Raw genomic sequence first — 18,937 nt, 5'->3', positions numbered from 1 at the left:
CAATGCACTTCAAAAATTACAATTTTTCAAATACTATTTGCATTTCGAATTTTGCATTTCAAAAAACACCTTTATTCCAAAAATCTTTATATTTTCAAAAGACATTTTTCAAAGCAGAACCAAAAGCGCTCCGGAGGAATAATGACATCGAGTCCACATCACAGTAGTTGGTCTTTTGTTCACCGAGTTTGAGAAGACTGCTTCTGTGGTCCCTAAATGTCGTTAAGTCAGCAGTTTAGTCCTTGATTTCGTGCACCGCATGTGATTGTGTTAAATCCCAATGTGATTATGCTCAGTCTGGAAGGCCATCGAATTGGCTACATAGCGATAGATAATCTAATGAATTATGGCCAATTATGATATATTAACTATCTTACATCATACCGATTTTTCGATATGGGATTTCTCTAACATAATTCACACATCCATCCTACATTTTTGCTTATGAAAAAATCATAAAATCCACTAGAAAGTGAATTTTCTAAGGACAGCATATAGATAGGAGACATTTCCTTCGGTTTTCTTCTTTTGCCTGGTTAGGTTTTTCTTAATTCGTGCATACTCTGGCATTTGTGTACCCTCTGCAAACCCTCCATCACTAGGTCAATTCTTGGTGCCAAGATTTAGTCTTCACTTACATTGAAGAGCAATAACTAGTAAGGGGAATAGAGATCGAGGGACGGGGATGACTCGCGGACTCAATGCGTGTGGAAATGTTTTACTCAAAAGGAAATCAAAAATTCGCAGGGACTTATGTATCAGAAAGTAGAAGATGTCGATTCGGAGTTTCCGAATCCATTCTTCACATGTATCTCGTATGACTGGCCATGAATATACTCAAACAAACAGCGAAGAGGAAGATACACAACTCCATTCGCGAGTCGCAACAAATGCATCCCGTTAGGGTGTGAAGATGAGCGGCAAGAACAACCGATGCATCCCCGCATAAACTTTCGCCTACCCAACCTTGTCAATCATACCAAGTTTGTAGATGAGCTTGTGATCATAAAATGCATTTTGACAGAGTTTACATCCATGTCTATCTATTTTCATGTCAGAACTCATTAACCCAAATTCTGTACCTATTCCTGCAATGTTGAGAAATGTTGAGACTTTGAGCATGTTTTGACTGTACAATATTTTCATCAGCTATTTGGTTCTATTATACATCTCAGCCAGTTCTAACTAGGGTTTCAATTCTAATTTAAGAGCACAAAGCCGGAGCGAAGGACTTGGAGCAAATGCGATCCATTATGACTACGAAGGCCATGACAAGGTCGCTATCGCAGCTATCTTGCACCACCAAGTTGAACACGTCGGTTCCGAGCAAAACCGTAGGGCTCGCTCTCTTCCTTGTGATCTTGGCCACGAGTTCTTGGCGTCCGCAGCGCCTGATCGTACAGTTTCGGCTTCCAAATGACCCTTCGACCGTGAATGCCGGTATCCTAGATCCCTCAACGAAGACTTCTGCTTCCTCCTTTCTTCGATGGAGGAAGGATGACGCTCTTCTCATGGAAAAGAGCTTGAAGTTTTGACCCTCTTTGCACTCATCTTCTCCTCTGTATGCATTCCACTGGCATTGCATGCTCAGAATCTGTATGTGAAGGGGAATATTACTACGTTAAGACTCAGAAGCCATAAACCTTTTATATGTACATCTATAGGGACTTTGGTAGAATTGCTCAGGAGAAACTGTTTCCTATGGCGCTTCTCCTACATCGGATGCTACGCTAGCGCGATGTAATATTGTCTCCGAATAGAGCGATAAACGTAAATGATACCATGTTGCTACCAAAATACGCAATTGGATCGGTGATACTATAATAACATGTCACTCATCATCGTATGTTTCGGAATACAGAATTTGACCGATGTGTCTACTAGAATGAGTCACGACAACAATGACTACTGTTTATGCTCGATTAAATCAGCCTTTCGAACGTAACACAACAGCATATTAAAGGGTGTTTATGAGGTTTCGCATCAACAAACGACGTAGTCTTATGATTTCCTCGTCAAGTGTCAAGATACGGGGACGGCGCCTTTACCTGGGGTCTCAAACTCATCAAACCATTGCCGGCTCCATCCATGAGGACGAGCCCGCCCCCAGCGGAGCGACACCCTTTCCTCGAGTAGTTGTCCATGCGAAAGACGAGTCTCCCATGCTCGTCGAAGACCGTGAACCCGTCAGTCCCTTGGAAGCTCATGCTCGATCTCTTCCACACCGTCAACTTGGTCGGACATGGATCAGGGCGCCGGTAGCTGCCGTTTCCTGCTACGCCCTCGCATTTATTCTCAACTGGGTGGATTTTAGACATGGAGGACACGACACCTTTCAACGAAAGACCGAAGGAGGAGATTAAAGATCCAACAGAAAAGTTGATGGAGCAACAGAGTTGTCTGAAACTTGAACTGAATCCAAAGCTCTTTTTATAAGTTGTAAGGAAGTTGGTTGATACAAGGAACTCGCATGGAGAGGGAGAGAGAGCTTTTTGTCCCTGATGTTTGTCTCTCTAATTGGCCAGTAGTGGTCCATTACGTAGGGTTTTACTTAGCTTTAATTTATGGCGTCATCGATTACCTGTTGTGCTTTTCTGCTTTATTCCTTCTTCTTTTTTTTGGCTATATTCTGCTTTTCTCCTTTAATCTTTGGTTTTCTTTGGTATGCTTTTCCAGACATGATTTTCATGGAAAAATTGTACAAAAAGCTCTAAATCTATTATGCGATGGTCAATTCATTCATAAACATTTCAATTGAGCCAATTTAGTACTAAATCTTTTGACGATTTGCCATTTGATCCTAAACACTTTGGCGATTTGCCGGTTTAGTCCTAAACCTTTTTGACGGTTTGCCAATTTAGTCCTTTCGATCAATTATCCAAATAAAACTAAATTGGCAAAACGTAAAAAGGTTAATAAGCAAATTGGCAAAATTGAAAAGTTCATAACTAAATTGGTAAATTTTCAAAAAGTTTAGGACTTTTTGGACAAATATCCGTGATTTTCACTTGGCAATCAATAAGTTCGCAACAAGCTACCAATTACATGATGATTTTGGTTTTTGTTAGGTCCATGTCTTCTCTTTCCAAGGCATGGTTTGCCACCTATAAAGATGTGCAATGGCATCTAAGATTTTAAGTGCTTTATTCTCCCCCAAGATTCTTTTCCGTTACATCATCACTAAAGTTGTCATTTTGAACACGTTCTCTAATTTTCTAAAATTGTTAGTTTGGATTAGATAGAGGAAGAAAATATTTACTTGCGTCAATGATATGTATGAGCACCAAGGACTTTCCACATTAACCTAATCTCTATCGAGTCGTATGTCGACGTCTCGTTTAAACACACGTGAAAAATTTCGTCAATTGTGGCCGATTGTAGTTTTCTCCGTCTAATTATTTAGGCGGAATCAAATCTTCCGCCAAGCGCGATCTAATTAACATTCCAAAATGTCGCAAACAATTTTGAGCGCATTCCGATTGGAACCACAGCGTGGTCTTTGTACTCTTCCTACCGTCGCGGTTCGAAAAAATTGGCGTGAAGTTTATCCGATGGCAGCACTTCGATGTGCGTTCGCCATTAAGATTTGAATAGAATGTACGAAAAGGTCAAATGGAATGTTTCGATGTGTTAATATATTAGCAACTTGAGTTGAGACATGAGGAGTCGTCCGAGGCTAATGTAATCAAACTTGGTTTAGTGCCCCATGTTTTTGAGTCAGAATAGCACTCAAACAATGACATGAGTTAAAATATGATTAAATCACATACTCAAGATGAAAGCATGGCTGAAGAAAGGTCATTTTCACTTGAAGAGAGAGGATTAATCTAAGAAAAAATTGGTGGCTTTTCCATGGTAGCCGACACCCATTAGGGCTTCTTGTCCTTAGTAAAAAAAAAGCTGAGCAGAGAGAAAAGGGATAGGTGATTAAAATCCATCCATGCAGCCCAAAGCCTAGGATGTTCTTACCCATGTCCCTTCTTAAGTGGTTTTCCTATAATTAACTATATTTCTTAAATTTTAATTTATTGTCTGTTCCAAGTGCGGCGGCCAAAAAAATACAATTCCACATGCGGTATTACTTTTGTAGATATTGGGTTAATACCACGAAAAATCTCAAACTGATACAAACTATTTTTTTTTTATCATTAAAAATCCTCAATTGGTATACATGTGATAAATTTATCCAAAACTAATTTTTTTTTACAACGAAAAACCTCAAATTGATACACCTATGAAAAATTTACCCTTCGTTAAATTCGGTTGATACCACAAAAAAAATCCCAAATTGATACACCTGTGACAAACAGAGGGTTAAAAACGCTAAAGTGGTACACCCATGAACTACCATTTGCCATCTAATTTTAACGAAAACTAACGGAGGGTAAATTTATCACATATGCATCAATTTGAGATTTTTTGTGATCAAAAAAATAGTTTTTGGTAAATTTGTCATAGGTGTACCAGTTTAGGGTTTTCCGTGGTATTAATCCTAAATTTAACCAGCACGCGTTGGCAAGAAAAACCTAATAAAAGAAAAAAAAAGTGTTTAGTCGCATATTTAGGATTTTTGCTAATAGAAGCCTATCGGCAATTTTCTTTCTTCATATAGAAAGTGATTGGTCATGAATGAGTCGAAGCTATCATGAGTTGTCCTCTTGCAATTAAGTGGCTCCCAATTAGATATAAATAAATCATTAATTGTGGCACCTAGTGATTGCGTAGTGTAAATGAAACGATTTGGTGATTTTGGTTTTGGGTTTATATTACCATCTCAATCTTTACATGTCACTTTGCATGAAGGATTAACGGGAAATTGCTAAAAAAAAGTAATACTCCGTCGTGATGATTAACTTTTAGGCATTAGGGAAAATTACCAAGAAAATTATAAACCTATTGTAATTGTACTCAGTCCTAAACTTTTTTTTTTATCAATTGAGTCTTAAACCTTTTGTATTCATGTCAATCCAGTCCATCCGGCTAACTTTTGTTGGGATATTGTAATTTATATCCTCCATAGACAGGAAAGCACGACGGCCTCTATATATTATTTCTTTCTCTTGTAATTGAGGGATGATATAGAAATGTGGGAGGTGCTAATTATAGTAAAATTTTCTGTCGGATGTAACCCTGTTTTAAGGGTGAACCGAAATAAAACTTTGGCCAACCGATGCAAACATGAACGTCGACGCTAATATAGAAATTTTGTAATAATGTTTTAATTTTTTTTAATTATATATTTTTTTCCCTTTTTCTTTTCTTTTCTTTCGATTCCTTTTTTCTTCTTCTCCTTCTTCATCCAACAAGTCACCGAATCAACAATTCGCTAGAGGCGAGGGTCGAGAAGAAAAAAGGAGAAGAAAATAAAATACAATAAAATATATAAATAACAAATAATAAGTTAAAATTTGAAAAATAAATAAATACAATTAAAAATTGTCACGTCAACGTCGGCCGGGCAAAAATGGCTGAATGGATTGAATTGACACAAATACAAAAAGTTTAGGACTGAATTGGCACAATCGCAATAAGTTTATGACTATTTCGGTAATTTTTCCTAGGCCGTTATCGCTCAATGTCTAAATTACATAATCGCTTTCAATAACCCAAAAGGCGTCCTAATCGATCCGGTTTAGCACACTCCACTTCACTTAATTAATCAAGCAAGTTAGGCGCGGAGAGAGAGAGAGAGTGGGATTAAGTGATGTAACCTCATCACTTCACAAGATCCATGATGTTGTGTTCCGATTCATTACACAGCAGACAGCGCGAAACGTAAAGAATGCAAACCAGATAAGCCCATGCGGACCGCACAACTGAGACAGGAGCACGAGAGATTTCAACATAAACGCTACACATGCTGATGCTTTACCTAAAAAGAAGCGAAAATATACCCAAAAAAAGTGTTAAAAGATATTGTATTTATTTCAATTTAGTCCTAAACATTTCAATTTAACTGATTTAATCATAAAACCTTTTGCATTGTGCAAATTGAGTCCATTTCGACAAATTTTAGCCCAAAAAAAGTTCACGTGAACGTCGGTCGTCCTATGTAGTGTGACTAATATTGACATGAGCATTTTAAACATATATATTTTACACAAACTTTATTCTCAATTTTTTTTTTTTTTTTTTCCTTTCATTTTGGCCGGTGAGGGTCGCCTCGCCGATAGCAAGCAAGCCTTCACGGCCCCACCGGCTTTGGGCAAGGCAACCCACGCCAATGGCCGGCGAGGGCTTGCTGGCCCTTGTCCTTGTTGGCCAAATAATTAAAAAAAAAAGGAAAAAAAATCCAAATCCAAATTCAAATTCAAAATTTTTCAGAAAAACATTATTAAAAATGCCCAATTCCGCGTCAGCCACGCCTGGGTCCTCATCAGCATTTTTCATCCAAAATTACCGGACGGCACAAAAGCAAATAGTTCACGACTAAATTGGTTTGATCGAAATGTTCAAGACTGAATGGATACCAACGCAAACATGTTCAGGGACTTTTCGGTACTTTCTCCTCCCCACCAAAAGAACACACCACAAATAAAATTTTCACCCTGATAAGACACTGCACGTAGCAAAAAGATAAGGAGCAATATAGAACGCCAGTCTTTATCGACAACTCTCCTCCTCCATGTTCTCACCCTCAAACTTCGATAATGTTGTTTTCATCTTTGTTTTATCCATTAGATGATGGTGGGAGGAGGGAAGGGGATGGTGACTAGCACAGAGACTATGGAAGTGGTGGCGGTGTGAAACATTAAAAAAAAAAATGAAAAATTGAGTACTAAGAAATTGGAAAAAAAAAATGATCTCTTTATTATATATTTTTTATTTTTATTTTATATTTGGCCAATATTTAGCTAAAAGTCAAAGTCAACCGGGAGATTATAGCACAAAGAGAAAGGAGGACAGGGTTACATTTCCTTTTCTTAAATGACATGTCGGTTGCCTGGCCTGTCTTAAAAAATAATTGCCTATATACATATATACATATACATATGCATATATATATTAATCTTTTCTTGTCAGAATATATTTTCAATTGACAAGGTCCTAATTTACGGGCATATTTTAAATTATTTGGATGGTCTCAAATGAGCTGGTAAAAAAATGCAGATCTAAATGACATTGGTCTGAAACAACGGCCACAAACTAACACGCGACCATCTATCCACACACAGACGTGTGTGTATATATATATATATATATATATATATATATATATATATATATATATATATATAGAGAGAGAGAGAGAGAGAGGAATAAGTGCCCCAAAATTCTTAAAATTTATTACAAAAGTGTAATTGTGTCCCACAACTTTCGCAAGGTACAATTAAGTCCTGAAAGTTATCAAAAAGTACAATTGAGTTTTAAAAGACTTTCAAAAAGTGCAATCTAAGGCTTAAAACTTAGTAAATTTATGGAATCAAATCCGTCTTAATTGTATCTGTTTTAGATTTTAGGACCTGATTGCACGAAAATTTGTAGAACTGAATTGCACATTTTGAAAGTTCTAAGACTCGATTGCATGATCGTGACAAGTTTTAGGAATACCCGTGCATGACAAAAATGGCGTCCTATTTTTAAGAGATCTCAATCTTTTTTTGCCCCACTACAAATTCATAATTCTAAATTATTATCTCTTACGTTGTGAAATTTGCATCTGTTCTATCTTACAACAACCCCACTACTTCAAATATGTTCATCTTTTCACATGTACCATTTCTTTGAATTGTGTAGCTTTATCGATTATCCCCGTACGATTATTCAACGATTCAAATATTTCATACTAAGGCGACTTCGTGCTTATCGTTCAAATGCGGATCTCTCGCTTACGCGATGGCGTGCCGGCATTTGCTATTCCCTCTTCTATAGTGAACCTAATGATGAACCGGGAACATTTTATTGAACACGTTGTATCATTAGGCTGGTAGGTTCAACCACTTAACAACATTATCAATATTATGGACATAGAATTGGCCTACGTCTTGTAGACTTTAATGGGGGACCAAGAATTGTTAGGAGGAATGAGAGGACAAATTATTATCCATAGAAGTGACATTGGTCATATTAACTACATGGAGTCGAAACTTACCTATTTAAATTGAGCTTCCTCTCCCTAAAAAAAAAATCCCAAGATATTTTTCAAAGTCGGAATTATAGATTTAAGAAAAATTCATGCGGAAAGATGGAGGTACTAGATCAAAATTATTCTAATATTAACTCGAATGAACCATAAGGAATAATCACAGGAAAAAAAACATAATCATTGGTAATTCAATATAGATGACTCCAATGTCCATAGGAAAGCAAAAGAGGGGCAGAAAGCAGAACCAACGTGCAAATAGTAGAGGCTAGAAAAGATTCATTCTCAAGAGATTACCTCTCTTAGGAGGAGATTGATGCACCCCAGAATACTTCTCTTCCTGGAGGGGTCTCAAGAATTTGATCCGTCGCTTCTGATAACGCGTCCACTTTTGCTAAGCAACCCACATCATGCAGTCTCATTGCCATTGCACAAGCTCACGACAATGTTGAATGCGCAGGCCTCTACTTTCTGATCGGCACTTCTGTTTTGCGCTACTAAATATTGCATGGTAACCAGACAGCATGAATGAGCAAATGACCAAAAACATGCCAACTTTTGCAGCCGAACAAGCAAAAGAAAATACACACATGACACTGGAACAGTAACAATTAACAGGAGAATAACTATTAGAGTTTCCTGGAACTATCAAAACTTACAGCCATTACACACATTTTCTCAATTCCCAAACTGGAATTGCATCATCAGTTATGAAACTTTAGCCTCTTTCAGGGAACCCCGCCCTGACATCCCCAGAGGAAAAAAAACAAAACAAAACAAAACAAGAGAGGAGGAAAGAAACTCTAAGGGTGAGATACAGAACTACCCCGTTTGAAATCAAAATGCAAAGATTAGAACTTTTCACATGAGAAATTTACCACTGTATCAGCCAAACAAGACCTCGAGATTAATACAACCACAACATCCACGGACCACGGTGGAGTTGACTGGAACTATGGAACACCAGGACACCATGTGACTTCTTGCATAAAGAAGCAAATGCACCCGCCACTATAGTTAAGCGACTTTTTGTCATTCTAAAGAGGCCTGGGGAGGAAGAGGCACAACAAAAGGAGTATACACAATTGAGGAGTGGTTACTCATCTCACTCGGCATGCTGCAGGGCCACCCGGTGAACAGTTAGGGTTTGGAGACCGGCAGCTAGCACCAGGACCCACGTTGCTTACGAACCGGCGACGGGTCTGATAATGAGAAACTCCACCCATCGTGAAGGACCCGCCAAGTCCTAGTGTTGATGGCATTTCATTTACACCATCATTACTACCTTGTAGAGGTTCCAAGGTTTCAACAACATCACTCATTAGGGGTCTTGCTTTGGGATTCTGGCTCAAACAATAGTAGGCCAAACTGCACGCCTTTTGAGCTGCTCTTGCCGAATACTGATTCTCTAATCTTGGATCGATTATTTGCAACAATTTTCTTTTGTCGTTCAGTTTCGGCCGGGCCCAGTCAACCAAGTTCTGCTCCTTGCTTGGTCTGGTCTTGTCAAAAGACTTCCTCCCAGTCAAAAGCTCCAATAGAACAACTCCAAAGCTGTACACGTCACTCCGCGCTGTTAAGTGACCTGCTCATTATATAGAGTATTAGAGTAATTCATTCAGAAGTGTGGAGAACTTTTTGAGCTGGACTCTTCAACAACACAATCATCAGAAGTTTCGTCTTTTTAATGAAAAGGTTAGGAGTTTCAATCTTCGACACATCATGTAAGCGCAACTGGTCATAAGTAGTACCGAACCCGGCCTGCCAAGAATGCACAATTGCAGTCCTCTTCAAGAAACATTCAGTGGCTAATAAATTGAGGAATTGCTAGCAACAAAGTTCAAAGATTCCTCAGCACAGATTCTACATTAGCACTGCAAGAAAATAACTTGACATCCGTCAATCTTCTTCAAAGTTCGCTGTTATATTTCCTTCATGCAAATGAGATAGGGAAGATTTCACTTCACCTATTATCCTAAATTTTTCTCCTGAAGTCCTTTCATATATAGTTGGAAATGCCTGTATTCATCATTTCTATTTGCTCTGCATGTATTCTTCCAAACAAGAAGCCATAGGGCATCGAATGCATGAGAACTACACCAGAAAGTGAAAACTTCTTTCCCCATTAGTCCAACAAATTTCAAAACTTCCAGCATTTGTCACCATATCAGGGAAATATGACTTACGTACTCCATTGCTTGATTATAATTTCTACATAATCTTTCCACAATCCATCTTCCGTTGATGAAAATAGTAAATAAAAAGTAGATCTAGCGGTGCATGTTTAGAAAAGAAAGATGGGTAAATGCAGCTCATCTACTTTAAGAAGACCAGTCTTTCGCATGATTTGTCCATAAAATTCAATGCAAAATCTTGTCCATCTGTCCTTAATTGATCATATGAATTTTACCATATTATCAATTTTTCATAGGTATTTTATTACCACATTCCCATATGGACAATGAATTTCCCTTGTAGACTTTTGCTATAAGAAATACATTTTATACATTGGGGATACAAAGAGCATAGCTCTTGCAGAAAATTAGAGTCTCGTTATAACCAGCAAATTGATGAAATAGAATAACACCACTGGCGCCAAGGTCACACCCATATATATTATGTATGTTATATCCCACCCATAAAGTATGGTTAAAATAGTTCACTCCTAGTTCATAACGCAATGGGATATACCTGAAACAAATGCAATATATGCTTCCACACATGCTAGTAAAGTGAACAAACACTAAAATATCTCATCAACCTACCAGTCATTACGTACTCAGGGGCAGCATAACCATATGTTCCCATAACACGGGTTGATACATGAGTCTCATCACCCTGAGGGCCAGCTTTTGCTAGCCCAAAGTCTGACAGCTTTGCTGTATAATCCTGTCGATCATAGGAAAGTAGGAAAATAAATCTCTCGTTCTTAGTAAAGTGATACTGAGTATGATTAAGGGTAAGTGGCAAACTCACAGAGTCCAAAAGTATATTTGAGGTTTTGAAGTCCCGATAGATGACTGGTCTTTCAGCATTGTGAAGGAAAGCAAGTCCTTTGGCAGCCCCAAGAGCAATCATCATCCTTGTAGCCCATGGTAAAGGAATAGTTGCTTCTAAATACCTCATGAAAAGACCATATTGTATTAATTTTAAAAAACTAGCATGTATCTTTGTAAATGCAAGAAATGAGCTCACAATTAGTATAACGGTTTTAATTAGCTGGATTTTCTCTAAGAAATCAAAGCAGCAGACAATAATAAACATACCAAACTTTTATTGACTAGACTTCAAACAATAAAAAGATTATACTTTGGAGTTTTTCAATCAGATCATTGAAGCTTTGAATGTAAAATTGAATGAATTTGTCAGCCATCCTCTGGAAAAGCTAATGAAAAGCTACTGTGTCGTGTCATAAGGCCGTTCGCATGTAGATAAAATGACATGTCATCTTAAGTGCCGCATTAACTTTAGATTCTTAAAAGGCTAATGAAGTCACCCTAAATGAATCAATTTCCAAAATAGAGCAACCTCATTTTGAAGATTTACAAATAAGAGTTCCCTGATTGAATGATGCACAATGTTGAGTCGCTACTTTGTTGATCCATCCATAGTCAATTGCATGACTGCAAGAATTTTCAGTGGACAAAGCATAATTTAGCGGTAATGCTAACTGTTAGAGACAATGATTTGACTGCATCAGAAGAGACATGATGCTGGAAGCTCATGTTCAAAGATGAGATAAAAAAGGAAACACTAGCCTATATAATTAGTTCACTTAAACCACTGTTAGACATCGATCAGCTAAAGTATAATCCTGACAGCTGAGACTGAGGAGAAAGCGGGGAGTAATGTCAGTGCAAAAAAAGTATCAGATAAACAGCATATAAGATCATAGCATGGGTAAAATTCTGAGTTACATGCGTGCTAACCAATGTGAATCAAAAGCAACTCCAGAGCAATAAATCCCATAAAATGGGATTCAACATCTCCGTGCGTTTGCTCACGTGCATAAAGACAGATAAAGTCAAACTGCAGCAATTGAAACTGAAAATGTGCTACACTGATTTGACCACATATGTTTTTCATAATACATGATGGAACTGATCAGTAGACACCAACTTAAAGATACAGCAACATTTTAAGTTGAAATAAATGAGGGTACTTTTTACGAATATCATAGTAACTAATAATAAACCGCGGGGCATGAATTATTGCCTATGCCAATATGGACAAAGAGGTGACGAAGTTGTTGATAGGCGCAAATGGAATATCGCGAATATTCTTCAATTCATGTCTGTTAGTAACAAGGGAACTGGGACAAACAAATTTGACAGGCTTAAGCTGTTGCATTGGTACAAGATCTGAGTGAGGATACCGCATTCAACCAGCAAAATTCATGCAACTCACAAGATGAATGAGATGAACATGCAGAAAAGACAACACGTTTCATCTCAATTTCACAGGCCTAAAAAGGCACTTAGACCTATTGTAATTCCTCTAGTCATAGAGATTTGAGAAAATGGTAATGTTAAGTAAAAAGGTCATGAATATGAGAGTTCACTTGAAAGAGGTTCATTTTCAAAAAACGCGACATCTATGAAATAGCATTCAAACTAGCTACTAAGACATAATTTGAATGCAAAATTACATGCGATACTTAAATACACAGGAGACAAAGAGACATGTACGCACTTCGGAACAGGTGGTTTTCAAGGCTCCCTCGGAACATAAACTCATACACAAGCAATCTGTGATCTTCCTCGCAGCAATAACCAATCAATTTCACCAGATTTGGATGTCTAAGCTGTCCAAGAAAGTTGACCTCCGTCTGCCAAATACACATCAGCAGTCAAACAAGCTGGCACAACTAAAGAATGATGCTAATTAGAGATTTAAAAGGAAGAGAAAGTGAGGGAAAACGACGATACAAGCCATTCCCGGTGGCCCTGAAGACCCTCCTTGTTGAGAACCTTAACAGCAACCGGAAGAGATTTAAGACCAACCCTCACATTCTCATCAATATAACCTTTGTAAACAGTCCCAAATCCACCCTCCCCCAGGATGTAATCGGAGCGGAAGCTCTTTGTAATAGTCTCGAGTTCATAAAGTGTGAAAGCAATCACATGGGTGTAGAGCACGGCATTTTTTCTTGAGTCCTCAAAGTTTCTGGGGGTAGAACAATCACTCAGATCTGATGTGGAGCGGCTATGCTTTCTCTCTGATGGTGGATTTTTACCGGGCAATGGAGATAATATTTGAAGTTGTTGGACTGCCAAAAGGACAAACTAATTGTAAGATGAATGAAACCCTTACAGCTAGTTAGCAAGGAGAAAAAGAAAGAACAAGATGCTTCTTTTGTCCCTTCCATAAGGAGCGAAATCGCCCAACATTTTAAAGTCTGACCCACAAATTAAAATTGCCAACATGTTTATAATGGGTCATCAAAATCAGAAACAAAGAAGCCCATCAATGTAAGGAACATTGTCAAATTCAGAAAGTCGAAGTAAAAACTTCAGCTCGAACTATCATCATCCTCCTCATCATTACCCAAAAGAAAAAAGTAAGCAAACGGTAGAAAGCGTCTGCAGGAGCACAATGTAAGAGGCAAAACAAGAGCACTAGATCTAGAGATAGAAATGTGAGAGACACGAAAATCTGACCTTGCGCATGCGCATTAGCCACAACGGCAGACTCTTCTCTAGTACCACAGTTGCCCATTTTGGTCGCCCACCGTCGTTCTTGGTCTGAACGTTCTTGTTTAGATGATGCAAAAGCGCAAACACCAGCAGTGGAAAGGAAGAATTCCTAGTTGCAGAGCTCCAAGTGATTGCCTTCCTCTTCCCTTTTGCTCCCTCCTCTCTCGACCCTTCAGTATCTATATGATACTCTTCTTTTCTCTCTCAAAGTAGATGAGAACTTTCTCTACTTTAAAAAGAAAAAAAAAAGAAAGAAACGGAAGAGAAACCCATTAAACAATGCGAACACATACTGGGAGAGAAGACAGCCAACACAAAAGATACTTAGAACATGATCACTATTAAACAATGGCCACTACACATCTCCAGATCCCAAAAGTCGCCTATAGCAACGGGGCAGGGCGGGGCGGGGATCGCGTGTCCCGGCCCACAATGGCTTCTGGGTCCCGCGACTCGTGCGGTTTGCCCCCGCTCGAAACAAGAAGAGAAAAATGTGATCTTGAACTCTACAGCTAAAGACACTCTCTCGACATGAACATCAAAATCAAGGCAACACAATTTGAATCTTGCGGACTTTGCAGCATTCAGAGATGGGTTTCACACCCAAAACTCAAAAGCATCCTCAAGATTCCGACTTCACATTCAAAATGCAGCTCAGATTCAAGACAAAGTCATGAGGGGAGAGAGAGAGAGACAGAGAGGGAGAGAGAGAGAGCGCACTGACGGGTATGACTGGTGGCTGCCCTTAAGTTGGATTTGAGCTAAAGATGAAGCGACGATGGTGAGCTTTGAACGCGCAGAGGTGGCTGATGGAGTCGAAGACGCTATCATCGCCACTTCTCTGCGTGTCTTGAGTGGATGATGGAAGGTGAGAGAAGGAAAGAAAGATTTTAGAGAGAGAGTGACAAGAAAGTGAGGGTTTGCTGGTGAAAAGTGAGAAGTTCAGGAGCACGGTCATTTCTTGTAAGGCTTAATTGGAAAACGACACGTGTCGTCATGGATATATATAGATTTAATGGCTTTATTTTTCATTTTTCTTATTTCTCCAGATAAAAGTTTCCTGTTCATCTTATTTTATGGCCAGAGGATTTTTAAAGTTAAACCAATAAATGGCAAAAAAAATATATATTCATGACTAATTTGACATTACATCTCGCCAAAATTATATCGAGTGAGTTATCGCATCTTTTGAAATATTGGTTATGCGCAACTTGCTTGATGTGAGTAAGCATGAATGATGATATGACGTTCTCGATAAGAAATTAAAAATGGAGGAAAAGCAAGATTATAATTAGCGGAGGACTTAGCTATTCAAATGTAAGAGCGTGATTTACGTTTAGGACACATTTCTCATTTTGTGAGACAACAAGGGCAAAACAATCTCACATTTTTTGGGAACTAACTCTAGTTTCAACTGTGCCCTATATTAATCATAGTCATATGCGAGGTATCGACCAAAAGGCTCGAACTTCTTTCAATTGGTCATCAAAATAGGCCCAATCATTACCATAAGAGTTTCAAAAGATCATGCCTTTATAGAACTTTGTATCCATCATGGCAAGAGAAAAATACACAAATTTCCTTTTTTTGTGTTTTCCTTTTCCGAATTAGGAGGAAATTCATTCTTACACCTTAAAAAAAAAACAAGAACAACAACTTGGAATTTTTTTTGCAATGACAAAAGGGCCGAAGTGGATAGAACAAGAAAGGCCCAAACGTGGAGAGACATCGAGCAAATGCCAAATGACCCGTTTCTCTCCGTTCCCTCCCTCTGTTTTCTGGGTTCTTTCGTAGACTCCAGTGCTGTTATCATCTGGATTAGGATAGAGTTTCTTGAGCTTTGCAGCTTGAGCTATGGCGATGGCTTGTGGATGCAGTTCTACTGATACCCGATGGAGCATGGCGTCTCTCAAGTCGGCTCTTCCTTCCATTCCTTCTCTTCCCAAGGCGGCGGCGGCGGCGGCTTCGAAGACGACTCCTCCTTCTGTTCGGTTCTTTTCCGTCGCTAAAAGGACCTCCTTTCCTCTCCTTCGCAAACCCAAGTTGCAGTTGGGCTCGTTCGCGGGGTTGTCCCCTCTCAATCCCCTTCTCTCCCTCGGGCTCGCGGGTATGTCTACTTCTTCTTCGATCCAATGAGAGCGTCTCTGTGTTTTGACGTCCTTGCTTTTGTGGGTTTCTTATGTATTTGGTGAATTAGCCTGTTGGCATTGTTTCTATGGTAGTAATTGACTGAGTTTGCGAAATGATGGCTAGGACTTGGGGATAGAGTTAGCTCCATATAGGGCTGGTTTTGTCGTTCGTTCTTGTTGAATGAGTTTCTCTCGAGGCAAATTTGTTTTCTGTAGTCTATTAACAGGTTGAAGCCGGACATGATGTGCAGCATTATATGTGGTTCATGAGTCTTTGTTTTGGTAGAGATTTATGCTTCAAGTTTCGAGAGAATGTGATTGATTGTCGTTTTTGAATGGCCGGTTCTGTGGTCTAAAACATTACATGCAGTCTTGGATCGAATTGCTCCTCTCCGCACCCTTTTCAAGAACTAAAGGTTTACTTGGGTGGGAGGTTATACCCTTCACACTAAGCAGAAAATATGGCAAGAACTCTAATGCCAGGGGACCTCACATTTCTGTTTCATGTACTGGTTACTTGTTTCTGTGCTGCTACTTCATAGAAGTAGAGCTCTCCATCCTATGATTTGAAAACATTGGTTTGGTAGTAGGTGCTGTCTCCCTTTGTTTGGCTGGATCGGCAAGACATTATTGAGTCATAAACATTGATCTGTCTTTGGGTTGTTTATCTGGTAAAAACAGACTACAAGATGTAGAATCCATGTTGAAAGCAGTGTGTTTGGGTGGAGGCTGATGTGCCCATAATAGTCGTCGGATCAGGCATTGCTCAGATGTTGGACTTCGTCTGTTTAGGCGTTTCTGGATGAAACACGTGTAGGCTGTTGAAGTATATTAGTTGAATATCTTTTACTTCTCTCTTCTTTACAAAGACCATAGTTAGCTTATGCTCCTCCAATTACCTCCCAAATACTCTGTCTTACCTTCCCAATCTGTTTTTGTCAAAAAGAAAAACTATCCTACACGAGCCAAAAATTTGAGAACAAGGAAACACCTGCTTATTAAGCTGCAAAGGTGAAGAGAAATAAGAAACACATGTGAGATGAGGACTATATGATAATTGAGATTATTATTAGCATGGGCCATGGCAACAAAGGGTTGGCTCTAGACTTACTTTTGGTGCTTACACGGGTCCTGTGTGATCACATGTGATCGTGGTCAAACTGCAAAACGCAGGAAATGAAACAAGGTAACCTGGTGAAGGGTGAGGAATCCTTGACCAGTCTTTAAAGCTGATATTTAGATTGGGGCATAATGGATAAATTCATTCAACAAGATCCGTTCTGATCAGACCAGAATGAATGGGATTGGTCTGACCTCTCGCTTGGATGTGCTGTTTCCTGTTGATCTATTCTTTGCATTGGCCGATCCGATTATCACGGAAAAATTCATCAATAAGAAATAGAAGTGATTAAGATGTTTGGCAAAGCTTAAAATGAAACTAGGGGGACTCTGGTTCACTAATTGACCTTTATAGTCGGCTGATAACCTGGACTACTGCAACCCAGTGTTGCCCATGCATCTTTCTGCAAGTTGTGTTTCATATTTCCCATGGGGAGAGCTTTTTACTCCGGTGTGCTAATTATCTGTCTTACTTGGCAACAGGCTACCTTAGTGATAGAAAACATGAGCTGACACCTACAATAGGGGCACAATTTGCAATATTGTTTTTTTTGCCCATTTCTGTCAGTCCATCCGTGTCCAGAACCTGTTGTTGGTTCTAGCTTTCGTACCTGTCTCTGCATTTAGGGCTTGTTTGTGTCGAGGTGTTTTTATGCAGGAGAAGCGACGCATGAAGGTTGAGCAGGTAAAAGCTCCAAACTTGTACTTAATGTCACTTTGCTTATGTGAGGAAAAGGCAATGGTTGACATTCTGTCCAATAGTTTGATGATCTTATGATGACTTCACTTGCTTCGATGGTTGGGAGAAGAACCTCTTAATCTTTTCTGAAGTTGATCGACTGAAACAACCTCAAATTGCTGAAAATGGGCTTTGCAGCCTTTACATAGATCCTCAAGTTTAAGGCCCACTTGAATCTAAGTTTCAATTTTAGGGTCTATCTTCCGGGTCCTATGCTCCCACCAAAATAGAAGATGTTTTTTATTGTTAAATTAGTATCTGTAGCATCTAACTTCCACAGATTGTGCATTGCGTTTATTTAAATTATCATGTTCGTCTTTGAAATATTGCCTGTGAATGGCTTTCTTCCAGATTACACCAGCTACGAACACAACTTCACCCTCATTGACAACGGATCTCGAGTTTTCGCTATGAGGCATGGCAGGCGGGTTCCCAAGCTTAATAGGCCCCCTGACCAGCGACGCGCACTAATTCGTGGCCTCACAACTCAGCTTCTCAAACATGGTCGGATCAAGACCACCAGAGCAAGGGCCAGTGCCATTAGGAAGTATGTCGACAAGATGATTACCTTGGCAAAGGATGGATCTCTTCACAAAAGAAGACAAGCCCTTGGCTTTATCTATGAAAAGCAGATCGTTCATGCTTTATTTGCCGAAGTCCCAGAGAGGTATGGCGAGAGAAATGGTGGCTATACAAGAATTATTAGAACTCTGCCAAGGCGCGGGGACAATGCACCTATGGCCTATATCGAGCTTGTCTAGTTAACTTTTCTACCGGCAAATTTGTGAATCTGGTGTTTAACCAAATTAATGTAGCTTATTGTTTGACGATGAGAATTGCTGTCATGTACAAGGAAAGTAAATGTTATTGCTTCATTGTTTACCTCTGCTATGGCTTCATGTTTTCACCGATACACCATTCCAACGTTTACCACCTAGTTAAAAGTCAAACTTCTTGAATGCTAACATTTTTGTTTCTCAACTTTGTTTGGCATGTTTGCACTGTGGTGGCGAATCAAAACCGCTTATTCTGTCTTTTTGGCAAAACTGAACCTGATAGTTAGGAAGCAATGTTCCAGGCTGCGGCAGGCTGCGGTAGCGTCCCAAAACAGTTTTTTTTTTTTTTTTGTCCTTTTTTTTAACATATAAAAGATATAATCTAATATAATTGA

The 18,937-nt window shown here is 39.1% G+C and overlaps 4 protein-coding genes across 5 annotated transcripts in view; 1 reads left to right on the top strand and 3 right to left on the bottom strand.

Moving 5' to 3' along the window:
- LOC115750563 (protein FAR-RED ELONGATED HYPOCOTYL 3) overlaps window positions 1–18,937 on the bottom strand; it is an 874,908-nt gene that overhangs the window by 320,037 nt on the left and 535,934 nt on the right. The gene's annotated exons all lie outside the window — the stretch shown is intronic.
- LOC115750602 (protein LURP-one-related 5-like) lies at window positions 936–2,415 on the bottom strand. Its single transcript, XM_030688077.2, has 2 exons — window positions 2,049–2,415; window positions 936–1,594 (listed from the first exon to the last, which is right to left on the bottom strand). Exons 1-2 carry the CDS (start codon window positions 2,316–2,318, stop codon window positions 1,205–1,207), a joined length of 660 nt encoding a protein of 219 aa, XP_030543937.1. The 5' UTR covers window positions 2,319–2,415; the 3' UTR covers window positions 936–1,204.
- Window positions 8,683–14,708, bottom strand: LOC115750547 (probable serine/threonine-protein kinase PBL8). Of its 2 annotated transcripts, none has more exons than XM_030687994.2 (7): window positions 14,504–14,708; window positions 13,744–14,005; window positions 13,012–13,352; window positions 12,776–12,911; window positions 11,060–11,196; window positions 10,849–10,972; window positions 8,683–9,668 (listed from the first exon to the last, which is right to left on the bottom strand). In XM_030687994.2, the coding sequence occupies exons 2-7, from the start codon at window positions 13,799–13,801 to the stop codon at window positions 9,184–9,186; spliced, it is 1,281 nt and encodes a 426-aa protein (XP_030543854.1). In that variant the 5' UTR covers window positions 13,802–14,005; window positions 14,504–14,708; the 3' UTR covers window positions 8,683–9,183. The 2 variants fall into 2 exon arrangements, with proteins under 2 accessions (XP_030543854.1, XP_030543855.1); XM_030687995.2 differs by having other exon boundaries at window positions 13,744–13,999.
- LOC115750548 (50S ribosomal protein L17, chloroplastic) lies at window positions 15,546–18,651 on the top strand. Its single transcript, XM_030687997.2, has 2 exons — window positions 15,546–15,886; window positions 18,118–18,651. Exons 1-2 carry the CDS (start codon window positions 15,634–15,636, stop codon window positions 18,525–18,527), a joined length of 663 nt encoding a protein of 220 aa, XP_030543857.1. The 5' UTR covers window positions 15,546–15,633; the 3' UTR covers window positions 18,528–18,651.

Source organism: Rhodamnia argentea, chromosome 10 (genome assembly GCF_020921035.1).
Source record: "Rhodamnia argentea isolate NSW1041297 chromosome 10, ASM2092103v1, whole genome shotgun sequence".
Classification (NCBI taxonomy): domain Eukaryota; kingdom Viridiplantae; phylum Streptophyta; class Magnoliopsida; order Myrtales; family Myrtaceae; genus Rhodamnia; species Rhodamnia argentea.
Note: the sequence above shows the minus strand (reverse complement) of the source record. Positions and strands in the feature narration are given on the sequence as shown.

What these genes read in the sequence shown, in the direction of transcription:
- LOC115750602 (XM_030688077.2), bottom strand. Translation starts at nt 2,318, where the DNA reads ATGTCTAAAATCCACCCAGTTGAGAATAAATGCGAGGGCGTAGCAGGA. An exon ending in TGATGAGTTTGAGACCCCAG is followed by an intron (nt 1,595 to 2,048) that starts GTAAAGGCGCCG and finishes CTTCACATACAG; the next exon opens with ATTCTGAGCATGCAATGCCA.
- LOC115750547 (XM_030687994.2), bottom strand. Translation starts at nt 13,801, where the DNA reads ATGGGCAACTGTGGTACTAGAGAAGAGTCTGCCGTTGTGGCTAATGCG. An exon ending in AGGGCCACCGGGAATGGCTT is followed by an intron (nt 12,912 to 13,011) that starts GTATCGTCGTTT and finishes TGTATTTGGCAG; the next exon opens with ACGGAGGTCAACTTTCTTGG. An exon ending in CCCTGAGTACGTAATGACTG is followed by an intron (nt 9,669 to 10,848) that starts GTAGGTTGATGA and finishes TATAATGAGCAG; the next exon opens with GTCACTTAACAGCGCGGAGT.
- LOC115750548 (XM_030687997.2), top strand. Translation starts at nt 15,634, where the DNA reads ATGGCGATGGCTTGTGGATGCAGTTCTACTGATACCCGATGGAGCATG. An exon ending in TCTCTCCCTCGGGCTCGCGG is followed by an intron (nt 15,887 to 18,117) that starts GTATGTCTACTT and finishes GCTTTCTTCCAG; the next exon opens with ATTACACCAGCTACGAACAC.